Source organism: Micropterus salmoides, unplaced genomic scaffold (genome assembly GCF_014851395.1).
Source record: "Micropterus salmoides isolate LMB-PRFRI ecotype aquatic unplaced genomic scaffold, ASM1485139v1 Ms_hic_scaffold_3, whole genome shotgun sequence".
Classification (NCBI taxonomy): domain Eukaryota; kingdom Metazoa; phylum Chordata; class Actinopteri; order Centrarchiformes; family Centrarchidae; genus Micropterus; species Micropterus salmoides.
In genome coordinates, this window is record NW_024042261.1 from 15,383,987 (window position 1) to 15,402,528 (window position 18,542).

Here is an 18,542-nt window from a genome sequence, read left to right on the forward strand (position 1 = left end):
TTTAAATGGCCTTAAATTGGATTTGTGTCTCACATCCTTTGAAGACGTTTTGGTATCGTTTCACTGGTTTTGAATCATTGTCTTTCTTCACCCAAATTGAACATAGTATCTGATAACAGACAGAGCATAAAATCTCACCAGCCTTCTGTCGGAAGAAAGAGTTTTCCTTTCTCTTTGGAAGTCATTTGTCCGTTCACTGATGTGTTTCTTAGCACAGAGAAGCGTAACACTGTGAGAAAGAAAAGAAAAGCATGTGTATGGGAAACAGAGGGGCCAGGACTGAAAGAAAGGAGGAAAACGTGTCTTACGCATTGATGATTCATACTGTAGAGGGGCTGCCACATTGCGATGAATATTTAACGGGAAGACAACAATGAAGGCGCCATTAATTAAAATCAAATGTCTGAAAATTTGATTAGGAATGAGACTGTGCCTGTAGCTGAATAAATAAATAATTCTTTTGTTCTACTGGAAGGCCCTGTTGAGAGGGAAAGAGCATCTTGTCAACATTTAGCCTCTGTTATCATGTGTTAAGGACACAGATGGGCTGGAGACAGGGGCATGAGAGGGGGCACTCCATGAATCTCACTAAAGTTCATCTGCACTCTTCAAGATGAATGATAGGAGACTGGCCCTCGTCACTGTGCTGACCTGCAACTATATTTATAGTTACTCATAACACTGTGCATTGTCATAGCAACAGCTGTGGCACAGACATGGAAGGATGTCTTTTTCCAAAAAATGAAATCCATGCAAGTAAGCTGCTTTCCACAAATGATCATCCTTTCTTGGAAAATACACCAGCAGCAGTGTGGTACAGTGGCTTACTGCATGCTGGTGATTGTCAATGTAAGAAAATGCTAAATTTCTGACCTTCCAGGACACAAATTTTAACATACTTTGGCATTTAATAGCAGGACAATTGTGACCAACTGAGCTGACTAATATTCATTATTAGTAGAGAGAGAAAGACTTTCTCCAACAATGGCAAATATGGTTCTGCTATTCACATGGATACTGTTATGGCAGCCGCTGACTTATATATGTCACTCTGGTCTGAATAATCCTTAACAATCCCTCCTTAATCAGAGAATAGGTGAGCAGCTATCATGTATAACTGTCTTAACTATATATTTTTTAAGTATTTTATGTGATGAAATAAGATACGCAAATGAGAATCTGATATTTTTCTCATACACATACAGGCAGAGTTCAGGTTCTTTTACACGTAATATTAAATGCTTTTATTTATAAAATAACCTTGTAAATAAACAAAAATGTAAAACATTTTTACTGTATTAAGTAAAAATAACTGAACCGAATGTTTATCTAATGACATCTATTCAAAAAAAAAGAGGAGGAGGCAGCTAGAGGAGGCAGAGACACTCAATGTCTGAATACAGTATTTTCAGTTTTTACTGAATAAACAAACCACCTCATCTTAATTGCAAACTATGCTAACAGCTCCTGGCCATTTTACTATATTCCTCTTAAATTCCTCACACTCACTGGCATTTTCACTATCTCTAGTATTATCAGCACATGCTGAGAGTAGCCTGCACCCAGACACAACAAGAAGCATAAATACACATGCACAAGTAGCATAGTCTATACTCACGTATATGTGAGTAATATGTGTCCACGGCTCATGACAGCAGCTGAAGTTTGCCTATAGGCAGATGCTTTTTAAAATATGTCTCACTGTTCTGTTTAAGTGCCAGGGCAGTGTCTCTCTGTGCCTAAAGCTGTGGCACAGTAACGTATGTCTGTTTGCATTCGTGGTGTGTTTGTACTCCACATGTTTGCTTGGACACTAGTTTGTGGGGGGGGGGGGGGGGGCTAAGCATGTGTGTGTTTGTGTAAATGGCCAGTCGTCACCTGTGATCACAGCAGGTGCCCCTGTTTCTTAGGCACTGATACACTGTGGCACCGGCATTTAGCAGTCCCCATCTGCAGGCTCTCACTTGCCCTGAGTAATAGGCCACTGTGACAGCTGTGTTTGTTTGTGTTTGTGTATGTGGACGGAAAGAGAGGGAGATAGAGAAAGAGGCAAAGAGAAACGAGGAGAGGATAGACATAAGCGAAGACAAATGAAAGCTATCCAAGTACAGGTTTACAGATGTTAGATGTCTACAGTGAAATTTACAATCATCATATTTTAATAAGGAAGAAAGAAACATAGAGTAAACTGTAACACAAACTTATTTTACTACACTAGCCTCATTTTAATGTTTGTTTCAAAGTTGTGATCCTTGTGTCCTGTGTATTTATATTTGATTTATTGATATATATATTATTTTGTGATATGTACAATATGCACAAATGCAGTGCTTTCAAATGATAACGCTGTGGCACTATTAGATCCAGGTCTGACCAAAATCTAGCATGCAAATCGCCTAATCTTGTAATTTTCTGTTCAGTAGCTTTTTAGATTTCCTGCTAAATAGAATAAGACAAAAATTAAAAGAGATAAAAACATAACACATTTATTGTCTGAATATATACTACAGGTTAATATGTACTTTGGACTATGGCGGGTGCGAGGCATTGTTTAGTTCCCTAGCCTTTTGTTTTAGCCAGAGTGCTAACATCACATCAGTGCCGCTGTGGGTTTTTTAATCTTTTATCTCGGCACCAGAATAGGTTTTTATTTGGTCAATTTGACGGCTCCGCTTGTAGAAAGAGCATCAGGAGATAACAGCGCTCACAGATAATCGGCTAAATGAACACTGGCAGGATACTGGCATTCCAGCAAAGGCATTCATTTGTAAAATATTATTTCCCAAGTGTTAATTAAAAAGTGATTGTTAACAATGTTACCCATGAGTGCTGGTATTCTGTTTTTCTCAAGACTGTGCACCCAGTGAGGGACTATGTAGATATGTATGAGCTGTACGTACACCATCATTAGAGTTACATCATTTTAAATGTTAATGGAAGGATACCAGTCAAATATATCAAGGGTATTACTGCTGGGACATAGAAATTAAGTTAACCAAACGAGTTGGTAATTGACATGAAAGCCTTATTTGAGGAATTGGTTGCATTAATTAGATGGATAACAGTTCAAATGTTAGTTTATATTACTGGGTCCAAGAGGAAATGTGTTAAAATTAGTCTAAAAGGAAGAGTAATGCAGGATAAATGGCAGTGAGACAACTTTTTATTTAGTTATTTGAAAGACACAAGAGAGTTTGGTATTTAGGATTTTCTTTTAAAAACACTACAGAAGGACAGATGCCAGCTAACCTTCCTGCTGAACAACAGTTTCTCTCTCTCTCAAGGCCTGTGTTGAATACAAAAAAAACAATGTTAAAATAAATCTCTAATTTTCTTCTTTTCACTACATCTAGATCATTACCTTCTTTGGGGGCCAGGTGTACACCAATGAGGCGACGGGCAGTGAGGCCAGCCGTCTGTCCTTTGCTGGGGAGTACCTGGGTGGAGACGCCTCCCTGCTGATCAGTGACCTCCTGCTGACTGACTCTGGGGAATACTACTGTAAAGTCAAGACTGGGGGAAAGTACCACTGGAGCCAGGTCAACCTCATTGTGCTGGGTGAGCGTTGTCAGACACATTGTAATACAAACACACACACACACACACAAACAGGCGGCAGACACATACACGCACAGGTGCCCACTAGCATGAACGTCCGCGCACATGCCATCAGGTTATGAAGAGACCCAAAACCATTTGTACATATATAAACACACAGTCTCTCTCTCACTCGCACACACAGACCTAATCACTGAATCATTAGCCTGGCACATTTCCTCTGTCATGCTGACTGATCTAATGATTCAATTTGATTCAGACAGAGTGATTTGATTTCACTCGTGCTGTTTGGGTTCATTTGGATTGGTTTGTTGATGAGGTGAGACCAGAAACATACGAGCATAGGGCTGATTGATTATGTTAGGGTCTGAATTATATGGAAAAGCATGAAGATAAATTCTTTGTGTGCCTATAGCACAGGCTAATACATTTGTGTCCTCTATGCGATCTGTGAGAAGACAGACAACAGACCCTGCTCTAAGTTTGAGGGACATTCTGTAATGAAATTTAGTCACTGAAAATGACATTGAAAAAAGGCAACTGCCATCATCTAACTATTGATAAGCTACTTAGGAAAAAGTATTCGTACAAGTCATCTCTTGCAACGATAGAAGAGCCTGTTTTGGCCTCATACGCCACTGCAAAGTCATTGTACATCGTATCCCCTTCTTTTTTTTAAATTCTTTTTGTTTTTCTCGTTCACCCAATATACAGATTTTTATAAATGGCTTAGCAACTAGATCAGTGTTAATATGTGTCTCTGCCTGCATATCTCAAATAGCTAAACAACTCTGAAGGACAGACAGCAAAAGGGGAGAGGCTGTACCACAAAAGCTATCCACAAAGTCCAGCGGGAGGAGCAAGATCGTTCTCAATGTCAGAAAAGCAGGCGATTTATTAAAACATCATGGGAGATTAGTTCAACCCGCGGTTATTGGTTTTCTAATGGAACAGTCTGTTAATCCTCTCGCTCTCACTCTCCTCTCTCTTCCATAAAGACATTTCAGTGAGTTAGTGCCTCGATTTTTACAAATTGCCCTCAGCTTTTCGGTGACACTTTCGATTTTGAGAGAGACCAACATTTGCATTTTTCTCTCGCTCCCCGCGCTAAGATAATAGCTTGGCAGCGGAGCTGGTAGCTGGCTTGGCATGAGAGAGTGTGTGAGTGTATGTATTTGTGTACGCGCCAGGGTTTATGCCGGCCTCCAGTGGTTGTGTATGTGTTCATGTGCCTGGATGCCTGCACTTTTCTTGTTACACAGTGTGTGGATATGCATGTGCAGTTTTTTGACGTGTGTGTTGTATTTGTGTGTGTGTGTGTGTGTGTGTGTGTGTGCGGGAGTGGGGGGGGGTGACATATATAAGTGTGTATTTGTGTCTGAGGTTATGCGCTCCAACTGCTCCTGCTGCAGTTAGGCCTAACTGACTCTGACAGAGCTACAAGATGCACAGGCAGATGGGGACGGGACGGATAAGAGGAGGGGATAGACAAACAAAGGGAGGAATACACAAAAGCTATCTGGCTTTATGTACCAGCTACGACGAACTCACTACATTTTAGCATTACAGAGTTACTTGTACTGCAACTTTGCTGACAAGCAGCAACAGCCAAATACACAAAAGTCCAAACCACTAATATGACAGCATAACAGAAAAACAAAACAGATGTTTAAATTTAGTTCGGCACTGATCTAAAAATATGTCACTTGCGAGGGAGAAAACAGTGTGCTATTTTACTGTTTTCATAGCTTCGCGGTGCCTCTCAGCATGTATCCAAACAGAGCAGCTGTACCGGGCTTAGCAGACACCAGCCTCCAGCTACTATACTATGACCAAAACCTTTGACCTGTGGAGAACATATTACCACAAGCGATTCCAGCCAGCTTTGGGGTCACATTGATCCATTTCCTATGGGACCATGATGCCGTGCTACCCGCTCTTATCCTTATTAAGAATTGTAAATTACATGGCTATAGATAGATAAGTTCAAATAAAGTTTATAATGTATGTTTAACAATTCAACTTAATGTAACTCAACAAGCCATTTGTTTTATTATTATATCTCTTTTATGCATTTGCTCATGTTTTATTCTGAGCTGATATACACTAGTGTGAACTGAATTGCTTTACATGATGGAATAAGTCATGCTTCAGTAAATTTCCTGTTTAAAGAGAAAATTCATTGTCAACTATTATACAGCTCATTTTAGACACTTAGAGAATAATAACATCACTGACCTATGCTTTGACAATGAAAGGAAGATAGATTTTATTAACTCACAGAATATATGTTTGAGCTTTTACACTTTATTTTATAATAGCAATAAGAGTTCAGAGTTAGGAGATGTGTGCATATCCCCATATAATCACACAGGCCACAGTTTCAGTACCTATAAGTTTCTCATTTATTGTCAGTGGAACAAGTTCAAAAAGTTTTATGGTGCTACAGATTTGCTGATTAAAATATCTGCAAATTAAATGATTAGCAAAGGTTCTTGTAGACTTAGATGAATATATCTGTTATATTTTTATTTTTAGTTTATTTTTACATTAAAATCTACAAACTTCACATATTATTGATAAATTACATCTGTGCAATATTCACTATTCTGCCTTACTTTTGTTTGCTTGTTCTATTACTTTGCTCTGTCATCACATCAAAATAGGGAAAAGGCATCTAAATGGTTGAAATTTAATGCAAAACTAAAAATGACATCTGTGCGGATGTGATAAAGAACAGCTTGTTTGTTGCACATTTGTCTGAAAATTGCTCTGATTCCAATGTGTTTTTACAGTCAAACCCTCCAAGCCAAGGTGCTGGATGGATGGCAAACTCCTGGAGGGCAGTGATGTAAAGCTGAGCTGTAAGTCCAGCGATGGTTCTGACCCCATCAGCTACAAGTGGGAGCGAGTATTGGACAAAGGCAAGAGTCTGGGGAAATTGCCAAACCTGGCACTGATAGGTAAGGAAAATAACTGCCACTATACTGACGTGCTGATTCACCATTCAAGTCCGCTGCAGAGAAGTTCTGTGTAGATTAATCTTCATATTAGTGATTTTTATGGACTGCGTTTATCCAGGGAAGCATTTTGCTGAGCACACCACCTTTTTCTCCCCCCAACCAACTTTATATTCATACATTTGCAAAAACTGCCACCTAAATCTGCATTCTACTTGTGGCTCTCTGAGCTGATACACCAGAGAAGGGCACTTAGATGGGTTCAGATTGTCCCAGTTAGGCCACTGACTCTGCACTCCTTTCTTTCCTTCAGACCAGTAACAGTACTACCATCTACAGCTAAATACAACTTTATGTATACTACATTTTCCCCAGGAAATCAAACAGAACACAGACCTGTGATTCCTAGTTGTACTCTGTTGGGATGAGTTATATAAACACAAGGATCCAGGCTGATACTGTAATCTACTGCAGATGTCTGTGACACTGAAATGTCAGCCTGGCTCAAGTGAATTATACCTGTATGCATGAAGTCAGTGTGAAGTGAGAGTTTTCTTGGATTGTGTGTAAAGAAGAAAATCAAATGTAATACACAGAACTGGACTGGCAGCTCCCACTACATTCTGTACCAAAAAAAAACATTGGCTCCGTAGTCGCCCTGAGGCACACGTCATTCACATGGTGTGGATTCTGGCATTCCGCTTGGATCATAACCATGCATATCCCTCTCTAAATAGTAACAGAGACAGTTTATAGCAGAGAAGCTAATGGTAGGGCAATTCTCTCTACTGTGCATTCTCTAAACCGGCATAAACACCCCCGGGGTGCCAACCTCCCTGTCTCAGTTTTCCCTCCAATGTTCAACTGTCATCCGTGATGGCACGTGCCCAGACAAAAACCTTCAAATTAATGACCTTCACCAAACAACACCTGTTCAGTCTAATTAGTTTTCATTGGACGATAACGCACTGCGTCAGCGGGCATTATTTATGGGTCTGGTGAAAGGTAATATCACATGGTTGTCATTGGCAAGGATGACTAAATATCCCATGGGGGGTTCCAGCGCTCTCTCAGACACGCTCCTGCTACTGCCTTCAAGTCCTCCTCAGTGTGATGGCCCTCGTTCTTAAATAAACAACCTGCCCATGTCTCTCTCTCACATGCGCTCCCATGTGCTTCTTCCTTCTATCCCTCTCTCCCTTTCTTCAGTAATAACATACATTTTGCTTGTATCTCCTGTCCTGCAAATGTATTTGACATTGAGGATAAACATGAAGGAATGCAAAACAATATACAGTAGACACTTGCACACAAACAGTTACTTGTACGAAACTGCCTCAGACTTCCTCTTATGCGTCTATTCTGTACTGTTTTAATTTCCCAGATCTCAAGAACCCAGAGATTGTGACCCTGAGGAATCTCACCATGGACAGCACAGGCGTCTACAGGTGCACAGCGAGCAATGACGTGGGAGAGGAAAACTGCACCATTGAGGTCACAATGCAGCGTGAGTTCTGGGAGGGAAGGGAGAGTCGACCTCGCAGCGCTCGCCTCACACCGAACTGCCACACTGATTGATGGTTATTGTTTCAAACTGCAGCTGGAAATACATTCATTCCCTTACCTGCCTTTCCATCTACCTCCCCACACCCTCCTCCCGGTGCTCTAACACTATAGGGACTGTGCTAAACTTAAACTGGTAGCTACTGGTCACCACCTACAGTTATGTTTCACTGTCACACTAATATATTTCCTGAGAGGACCAAGACTGTTGGGGTCATGTGTAGAGAAAATGACACATCTAGTAGCTCAGCAAAAACTGTTTGATAGCCCTGGTGTTAAATTGAAGTTGGGCGCAGTGGCACAAATGTAGGGAGTGTTGAACTATTTCCTTTAGATAAGCATTGACCATAGGTGTTTGTGAATTAAAGATTAAGAATGAAAACTATGAATTTCATGTGACAGTAAGTGACTATGTCTCTCATCACTCTTTCCTGTTCACAGATGTGAGGGATGTAGGTATGGTAGCCGGTGCAGTGGTGGGAATATCCCTTGGTGTGCTTATTGTCATATTAATCATCTGGCTCGTCTTCCGGAAGAAGGAGAAAAAGAAATACGAGGAGGAGGAGACTCCAAATGAGATCAGGTTTGCTCATCCTCTTTTCTTCAGTGACTGGTTCACATTTTTGACATTTGTCAACTATTTTACTAGTTACAATGCATGCAAAATGCAAAATTTTACTGGATATTTGAGATTGGATTATTATGAGAATGGAGAGCCACATGTGTTTCTCTATGTGTTTTTGTATCTCTATGGGACTGTTGCTCTGTTAGTTTAGCTGCATTTACACTTTTAAATGAGCTTAAACCTGTTACCTGTTACCTGTTGAAACAGGGACATGTGGGAATAATGAGACAGAAAAAAGGCACCTTGCAACAATATAAAGATAGTCTACTTTAGCCACCTGTAGCTGCGGTTGTGGTGAAGCTGGAAATGTGAGTGCTGCTGCACCCTCAGCACCTGTACTTCCCTTAGTATAATCTCAAGCTCAGTGGGGGATGTGATATTCATACTGTATGCACTGTTGGCAGGTGAGCCACAAAAACAAATGCAAACAAATGAAAAAAAAGTAAAGTACATTTTGCAGTTAGTGTTGCCCCCACAGCAGAGACTAGATTAATATAATGTCCTAGAATTAAACTATGAGAGTAACACACATTTTGAATATTTAAAAGTATTTTATAAAGATGTGTCGGTTAGCTCACCCAGTATAACAGCGCACCATAAACAAAAGACTAAAGCCTTTACCGCAGCAGGCCGGATTAGATTCCAGCCTGCGACCCTTACTCTTGCTGCATGTCATCCCCTCACTATCTCTCACATTTCTATCTTTCAGCTGGTCTGCAAATAAAGGCAAGAAATTACTATAACTGTGAATATCTATTGCAGTTACAGTGTTTTCTGACTCTTCTTAGCAATTGCTTTGAAAGGTTTGAGCACATAGGTGTGTATTACCCTGTGTGTGTTACCCTATAAGCACCACTTCAAATGAAACTGTTCTGAACCAGTTACTGTCTTCAAGTCAGATACTAATTGACACAGCAACAGCCCCTGTATGCTTGAGTGTGTTTGCTGTCTGCCTGTCTGCCTACCTATGTGTGTATCAAAAAAATAAAAGCAACTACAAGGTCAAGTGTTCATCGATTATCTTTGAAGAGCCTTCTTTTCACACCTCCCTTGTATTTTTCTGTGTGCATCTTTGTGTGACATCAGGGATCACAATAGTGTTTATTCCTCACTCTAAAGCCTGCGTGCATTGGGGGCTCTGTGGGCCGCTAATGACACTTGTAAAAGCAACGGCATTTTTTTTTTGTGACAGACTGGAGTCGGTGTAGGTGCATATTTACCGATGTAACAATGAATAATGTAGCATGGTTGAGAGACAGCTTCAAGTAAATAATGTAGATGTGAGGAAGTGTTTTCTGTCTCTCGTGGGTATTGATTTAGAACCAACCTCAGTGCTGTTTTAAGATTTTGTTTTTTTTTTCTTCTAAGAGTCAAAGAACCTTTTCTGGTGTGTCTGAGAAATGTTACCATGTAGCCAGCAGTGCACAGATGATTGGTTTCTATTACTGACTTTCTGTAGAGAGTCATAAGCCTTATCTACATGGAATGATATTACCTGGCGACAACCCACGCACCCTCGTGACCTGGTGATTTGTAATAACTGAAAGCTCCTCTGCAATGTCAATACCATCCACGTTACAATCACAGCACAAATTACCTTAATTTCGGTGCTTGATATCACTGACAGTTTAAGTTGTTTTTGCCACGCTGTTTTAATTTGTCTGTACTATTTTGTAAAATGTGGATCCTCCTTCTGTCGGTGAAAGTAGTTATAAAGAGTTATAATGGAAAGTTTTCATTGTGTTCTCAGCAAAAAGTTTTTTTTTCCTTCAGCGAGTGTGTCTGGGGAACTAGTGATTTCAGCAGATTTCATTATTCCATGCAAATGTGTTTCACAAAACTCAGGGGCTGGGGGGTATCTCATGAATTACATGAGGTCCCCACATAATACTAGTCCCATGTGAATAGGGTCTTAGAATAGCACTGTGTTGTGCTGTTTTGCGGTTCATTGTGTGTGTGTGTGTGTGTGTGTGTGTGTGTGTGTGTGTGTGTGTGTGTGTGTGTGTGTGTGTGTGTGTGTTTGTGGGTTGCTCTTCTCTATTTTCAGAAGCACAGTTGATATAAAATATATGGACCATTGTCATCATGATTTGCTGTGTGTGTGTGTGTGTGTGTGTGTGTGTTTCCACTACAGGGAGGATGCAGAGGCTCCCAAGGCCAAGCTCGTGAAGCCCAACTCCCTGTCCTCGTCCCGTTCTGGCAGCTCACGTTCCGGCGCCTCCTCCACTCAGTCCATGGTGCACAACAGTGCCCAGCGTGGTCACCGCCCCCGTCCACCAGCTGTAGCAGCTCTCAAGGAAAACGGACAGCCTCCAGGCTTTCCCCAGTCCCCTCCAGCCTATACTACAGTGGTGCCCTCCAAGACCCCCGAGCCCCCTGTCACTCCCAAATTCAACTCCAGGAACATGTCTGGGCCAACACCCCCAACCCTCATGGTCCCCGCCCAGACGAAGGCCTTTCAGACTGTGTAGGACTGAAAGCCAACCACTTCCTGCAGCCATGTGAGACTCCCATCCCAGTCCAAACCCTCTAGCCCCCTTCCAAAGACTAAGACTCTTCCATAAACAAAGAAATGCAACTAGTTAAAAGGATGTAATTAAAAGAATCAATACTATAAGTCCAAAAGTACTTTTCATGAATGCATACTTAAAAAGGGAAAATAAGACAAGCTTGCCCCCTACTGAATTACATAAAACAACAAAAGAAAAAACAAGATGCGAGATGCAACACTGCTTGTGTCTCATGGCTAAAGGCAGAACTTATTTTCTGAGTTCTTTCTTTTGGCTTTTGAAGGCACATGGAAGCACCATGTTCAGCGAGGTAGAAGGGGCCCCCTTGTAGAGCTTTTATTTATTTATCAAATCAAAGGGTTAGTCATGCAGTGGAGGGGAGGGGAAGGGAAACAGCATCGGCTGGATAAGTAGATCCAAACTCTGAGCCTGGTACCAACGGAGTCATACAGCTGTTGAGCTTTGGTTGTCGACAAATACAAGATGGATACAAGTGGGGCGGAAACGAGGATGAAGAAAGTGCAAGAGTTCAAGACAACGACTGCTTTTTTTGTCTTTTTTTCTGAGAGGGGGGTGTGATTCTCTGATTCATGTCACCCTGCGCTCCGACTTGCTGCCTCCAGCACCTGCTCTGAAACCACAAACCCCTTTGCCTCCCATGGGCTGGGCCAATTGTGCCCATCCATGTAGACAGACACAGTGTGCGGCGTGTGCATCATCTGCCTCAGTGCTCCCGGCCTTTTGTGCTCACGTAACGAACCCGTGGGAAACCACAGCAGTCCTGAGACTGACTCAGCTGGCTCACAAACAGCTCATCTGCTTTACCAATCAGCAGGGGAAACTTCAGGTACATGGATGTAGCACTGACAGTTGAGTCAAATCAATGGAGTTGTTAAAACCCTGCCCACATCCTGTCTTCATCTACGGACATCCTTTTCTGGTACTGAATATCTTCCCTGAATAATTAAATAGTATGTATTAGGCCTATAGCAAGTCAATACTTTAAATATAGGGGATAAGCATCTATTAGACCAGCTGGACTTTCTTTTATTTTGTGTCTCTTCTCTCTGAACAGGTTGTAAAGGGTGACAGACAGCTATTCATTCCATTCCATTCATCCATATTAAGAAGTGCCACCAATCCCTAGGATGGGTTATTGTTGCTTTTTTTTTTACTCTTTTGTTTACCTGCTACATTTATGAACTGAAACCAAAATCTGTCACCATGAATGTGTGATGTACAAAGATGGTGGATCCCATTTGTCAGCTTCCTGTAAAGGTACTGAATCAATATTCAAGCTAAGGCACAAAGAATTGACCTTGACGTTCAATTTTACAATTACTATGTCTGTCTGAATGAAGGGAGCGAGGAGAATGATTCGGTTGACTTCAGTTGTATAGGGCGTGTATGGTATCATTGTCAGTACTCTCACTGGATCCATAACGATGGAGTGGTACGTGATTGCTGTCTCACTAAATCACCCGGTCCTGCTTGGTTATTGGTCGAGCTGTGCTATCAGCCAATCCCCATTTGTCGTATCCTCAGTCAGACCCAGTGCAGTTTGATTGAAAGTATCTGAAAATAAAGGGCAAGTAGCCTGTCTAGTGTGCCTTTGCAATCCCTCTTCGTTTTGATGGTTTCTTTCTTTGTCCTTATCTTCAGCACCCCAGTGGTTCTCTGTTCACATCCGGCTTTAAGGGTCAACAGTAGGAAATGCTGAGAGATACAACTTCAGAAACTTGTCCTAGTAATAACAGATGCAGTCTAGGGAGCACCAAGCAGAGTGACTTATCCGTAGTGAGAAAGCAATCCCATGCCATGGGACAATGTACTGTACATTCTGTAATCAGTCTTGTTTTATATTGTACATACAAATAGATATACGCACATGATGTCATTTAATTTAATAAATAAAGGTATGTGGGGGGAGATATACCGCTTACAAAAGAGTCAAATTGGATCCAAAAGTGAATTTAAACCTTGTGTTTTTGTACACATGTTGTGTAATAAGTGAAGCCGCCCTATTCTAATATCACTTTTGACTTTAAACTCAGTATTCATGTCCAACAACATATGTAATAGAAGGTACAAGTCTAGAATAGAAAATACAATCTTGTCGAAAGCAAGATACCTTCACAGCTACTGGCCAGATTCTCATGAGATGTTGTATGGATTTTATTGATCCCTTAAGAATAATTCCTCTGATTTTAGTGACGGTGACCTTTTCCTCCAGCACCACCACTGGGTCAGATTTTCCCTTGATCAGAAATTTGGCATTGACATATCACCAGATTTCCATAATAAAAACGTATCTATAGTCAACACGTAATGAATATTTTGGTGAACCCTGACCTTTAATCTGGCATGCCATTCAACTAAGATTTCCCCTTCAATCAAGATTAAATTGATTGATTTGAAATTTATTGATTTGATTGATTGATTGACTTGTGCATGAGATATATTAAAATCCAGTGGCAGATTGCCATAAAAATGTGTGAGCATGTTCATACTATCAAAGGAAATGAGCTGTTTTTATTTTAGTGACTCCATGGCCTTTACTCTCAGGACAAACTTTTTAAGCTCCACTACTGGTTCTACGACGAGCAAATTATCAGTATGTCCAAGAATATTATAGCGTGTAATGAACATTGCTATTCTCTCTGGGCCGGTAGCAGGGCTTTAGTGTTGTTTCACTTATAAATATTAATTTACACACAAAATTAAAAACTGTCTGATAAGATGAAGTAATTCAACCTCAAAAGTTTTGAAAACCAACATCTGTCTGAAAAGCACATGTGGTTTGACTTCACATGCAGGATTTTACATGTGACTTAACTGTAAGGGAAGATACTAAGAAAAATGCCTTTTATATTCAACTAGAGACAGCAGTTCATATTTGAGCAGGGAAGCTACTGTGTGTGTGTGTGTGTGTGTGTGTGTGTGTGTCTGTGCGTGCTTGCATGCATGCATGCATGTTTGTGAATGTGTGTGGGCGTGTATGTGTGGGTGTGTGCATGTAAATTCAGTATAAGCCCTTGGGCCACACCCACACATTCTCATGTTAGCCATTCAATGAGTGAGAAGGATCCAGGAATAATCGGGCAAAGTAACCTCTACCCAAATTAATATGACTGCAGACTGGCAGTGTTCATTTTAGTTTTCACTGACTTATATGCCTATTGCACTTGGCTTCACAGACAGCAGTCATGTTTTTGCTTGTGGGGGTGGTGTCTCAAGACAAAGCATGTCCATAATTCATAACTATCGTCAGTTCTGGAGGCCACTTGTACACTCCCTCCCTTCTCTTGCTGTCTCTTAACATAAAACACACTTGGCCCTGGATGCACTAATGGCATCTCAAGGCATACACAAACAGTTGTATATACACACACATAAACAGGTACACATGGCACATTCAGGTCCACATGGAAACACAGGTGTGTGCTTCATGCACAGTCACAGTTGCACATGCACACATGCACTCAAACAAAAACAAAAGCCCAAACAGCAATCCTTGTTATTTGTGCTCCTTCAGAATCAATTTGATGGATTGAATGTCTGGAGGTATTACGACTGACTGATGGAACCAGGATACTAAATGCAGCACAGAAAGGGACACTTTATCACCCAAGGGACATCTGCACACACACACACACACACACACACACACACACAGATATACAAAAACAGTTACTGTAAAACAAAACACACAGACACATGCATGCAAACACACATGCACCCGGAAAGATAGACACTGCTATGCAACAATCTGCATAGCATCTGCTCCAAGACGTTCTTCATGGGACAGTAGTACTGGGAATCAGGAGAGGTATAACAGAATTGATATTAAGCCAGGGCTGTAGGCTCTTGCCATTGAAATATCCTCCACCACAGATGAAAGTAGCAGTTGAGGTGGAGGATGGGATGCAAGTCTTCCAGCTGTTAAATTCCTCCAAGCTTTTTGATTTGCTTTCCAGCAACTGCAAGTCTCAGGTGGCAGATTCCCCAGTTTATGAGCCCTCACATTGCATCTCTCCTCTCATGTGTGCAGCTTTGTGCCCTGACAAAACTTGCGCTCTTTCCAACAAATGGATTTTAAGGAGCTTTTGTCAGTTCAGTAGAGAGTGGAGGAGGAAAGTCTTAACACACCTCAGTGTCAGCAGCACATTCAATACCATTCTTTAAAACAGTATCCATCAGCACTATATATTGTCTTGTTGTCAACACTCAAAGGTGCAGTAAACATGAAATCATTCATAGTTATCCTGCGTTATATGATAGTAGTATGAATCTCGTGTAGCCACAATGTTTCATGTTCTATTAAGCAGTTTTATTTCCGATTAAAGCTGTGGAGCAGGGCAAAGTGATGCTCAGACCTTGTGGTTTGGCCTTGTATGCCAGTATAGGGAATGTGATGTATTGTTACTTTTGAGAGAGGAGATGGATGGGGCTGTAGTCAACCTCAAGAATGAAAGCAAAGGTACCTGCATGTCATAGGAGATTGAGCAGACGAAAGGGAATGCTTTGCTTTGATGTAACATAACTGTATTCGGCTAAAAATAGTTAAAAAATAAATAAAGATAATCTACAATTGTAAATATATTCACAGAAAATTTTATGAAGCTTTATTTTGTCTTCTTTATTTTGAATTTATCATCCATGTACTTTGCACTTTTTTGTGTGCTGTGCTCATCACCGGTCTGTGTGGGATCTGTGTGGTTGGCTGTTTCTCTTGACTACATTGTTTCGATGTCAGGGGGAGACACGCTCAGCGCGGCGTTACTAAAGGGAAATGTATGACACTTTTGTTTTCTTTTACTCTCATCTCTTTTTCTGCTGTGGCTTCTCTTTGGTTTTGTAAAACAGTTTGTTCGTTTGATGAAAACAATCCATGTAAATATCACAAGTAAAAAATGTATATTTTTACGACTTCTGAGTTATTACTCTTTCATTTGCAAATAAAATATTCAATGACTACTTAATTGGTCTTGTGGCATCTTCATTTGGTTTTATTTTCTCCTGTTGAGCTTCAACTGGTGGACAGATGGCCTTACATTCTCCTGCAAATTGTCTTGATAAACTTTGGAATAAATTTTCCGTCGATGATAGCAACCCTTCCAGGCCCTGAGGCAGCAAAGCAGCCCCAAATCATGATGCCCCCTCCACCATACCTCACAGTTGGGATGAGGTTTTGATGTTGGTGTGCTGTGCCTTTTTCCCTCCACACATAGGGTCTGTGTGTTCCTTCCTACCAACTCAACTTTGGTTTCATCTGTCCACAGAATATTTTGCTAGTAGTGCTGTGGAACATCCAGGCGCTCTTTTGCAAACTCTGGATGTGCAGCAGTGTTTTTTTGGACAGCAGTGGCTTCCTCCGTGGTGTCCTCACATTCTTATTTAGTGTTTTATGTATCGTAGAGTCGTCAACAGAGATGTTAGCATTTTCCAGATATTTCTGTGACACTCTAGGTAGCATTCTTCTTAACCTCAATGAGCATTCTGTTCTTTGCTCGTGCAGTCATCTTTGCAAGACGGCCGCTCCTAGGGAGAGTAGTGCTTAACTTTTTCTAATTTATAGACAGTTTGTCTTACTGTGGACTGATGGATATCAAGTCTTTTAGAGATACTTCTGTAACCCTTTCCAGATTCATCCAATTCACCAATTCTTAATCTTCGGTCTTCGAGAGCTTTTTTGGTCATGGCATGGTTCACATTAGGCAATGCTTCATGGGAATAGCAAATTGATGTGTTTTTATAGGGCAGGGCAGCTCTAACCAACACCTGCAATCTCATCTCATTGATTGGACTTAAGGTTGTCTGACTTCTGACTCCAAATACCTTTTGGAGAAGTCATTAGCCTAGGGGTTCACATACTTTTTCCACCCTGCACTGTGAAATGAAAATATATAATTGTTTGTGTGGTATTAGATCAAGCAGACTGTGTTTGTCTATTGTGATGAAAATCAGATCACATTTTATGACCAGTTTATGCAGAAATCCAGGTTCACATACTTTTTTCCTGCTACTGTATTTAACACACCTAAGCGACATAGACATGTTCAGCTCGGGTATTTGTAAATATTTTTTTTGCAAAGTTTTCCTTTGCAGTGGGTTTTGGAATGTGTCAGTCCCCAGTCTCCACTGAACTGATCTTGGTGTCCAGTATGTTGATGGGGGTGATGAGGTCAGAGCCTCTTTTCATTCTCTGTAAAATACTGTATGAGTATTCACATAATAACAAGTCAACCTGAGTTGGCTGGCTAAAGTGAAATTTGACGGCTGCCAAAAAGCATTACATGGGTGAGAGACAAATATCACCCAGAAAGCAAAAAAATAAGCAAACATGGGTGTACACAATATGAATGTTTTAATTTCTGCATTAAACAGGTTGATTCTGATGCTCAGCAAGTCTAGGAATAACCTTGTGTGCAATCAACAAAGGAAGGTTTTCAAAACAATTCCTGCTCACATGTTGCATTACCAGGTTTTTATTACAGAATGATGGTAATGCAGTTATGGTAAATGACTGCAATGTGATGTATTTGCTATCTTAAGCAAATTTCGAGACTAAGTAAGTTGACTTACAAACTCTTGTAAGTCAAATAAATTTAAATTTCAAATAAATATTTCAGTTTCAAATAAAAACTCATCTAAGTCAAATAATTTTTTTCTCTCCAAGCAACATTTGTAGCCTAATTAATACCAAATCATATTTTGCTCTTGGGAAAATGTCATTTTCCCAAGAGAATGAATCCTACTAATTTTGGTGATCGTGACTTCGCCTGTTACACCACAAGCAGGTCACATTTTTCAATTATACTTCGAATATCGCAACATTGATTTGATGAATTCATACAATATTTGTACAGACATTCATAATTCCCAGATTATTAATCCTATTGACAACGACATTTAGCGCCACCATGAGGTTGACATTTGTGTCTCGACAACTATTGGGATGGGTTTTCATTAAATGACATATCATTCATGTCCCCCCTCAGGATGAATTGTAATAACTTTGGTGATCCTCTGTCTTTTACTCTATGCCATAAACAGGTAAAGCATTTTATATGTCAAATACTTTGTTCTAAAAGCAAATACCAGGAAGGCAACGGAAATTCCCATCGGTCTTAGTTGCGCTGTGTGCTAATTAGCAAATATTGGCACTAACATGCTAAACTTTGATGGTGAACATGGTAAATGTTATACCTGCTAAGCATCAATATGCTTGTACGGTCACGCTAACAATGACTTAATTCATATTTCTTTTATATTCATTTAAAAGTAAGGAACAGGCATATGAATATATAATTGTCATGCCATTCA

At 40.5% G+C, this 18,542-nt stretch overlaps 1 protein-coding gene across 1 annotated transcript in view; it reads left to right on the forward strand.

Moving 5' to 3' along the window:
• The window catches only part of clmpb (CXADR like membrane protein b), a 67,693-nt gene extending 51,495 nt beyond the window's left edge, over positions 1-16,198 (forward strand). Inside the window, exons 3-7 of the mRNA XM_038693393.1 lie at positions 3,354-3,558; positions 6,354-6,521; positions 7,903-8,025; positions 8,523-8,664; positions 10,841-16,198. Of these exons, the coding sequence (XP_038549321.1) occupies positions 3,354-3,558; positions 6,354-6,521; positions 7,903-8,025; positions 8,523-8,664; positions 10,841-11,177 (975 nt within the window). The 3' untranslated portion in view covers positions 11,178-16,198. The remainder of the gene's footprint in view (positions 1-3,353; positions 3,559-6,353; positions 6,522-7,902; positions 8,026-8,522; positions 8,665-10,840) is intronic.
• The last annotated feature ends 2,344 nt before the right edge of the window (positions 16,199-18,542 follow it).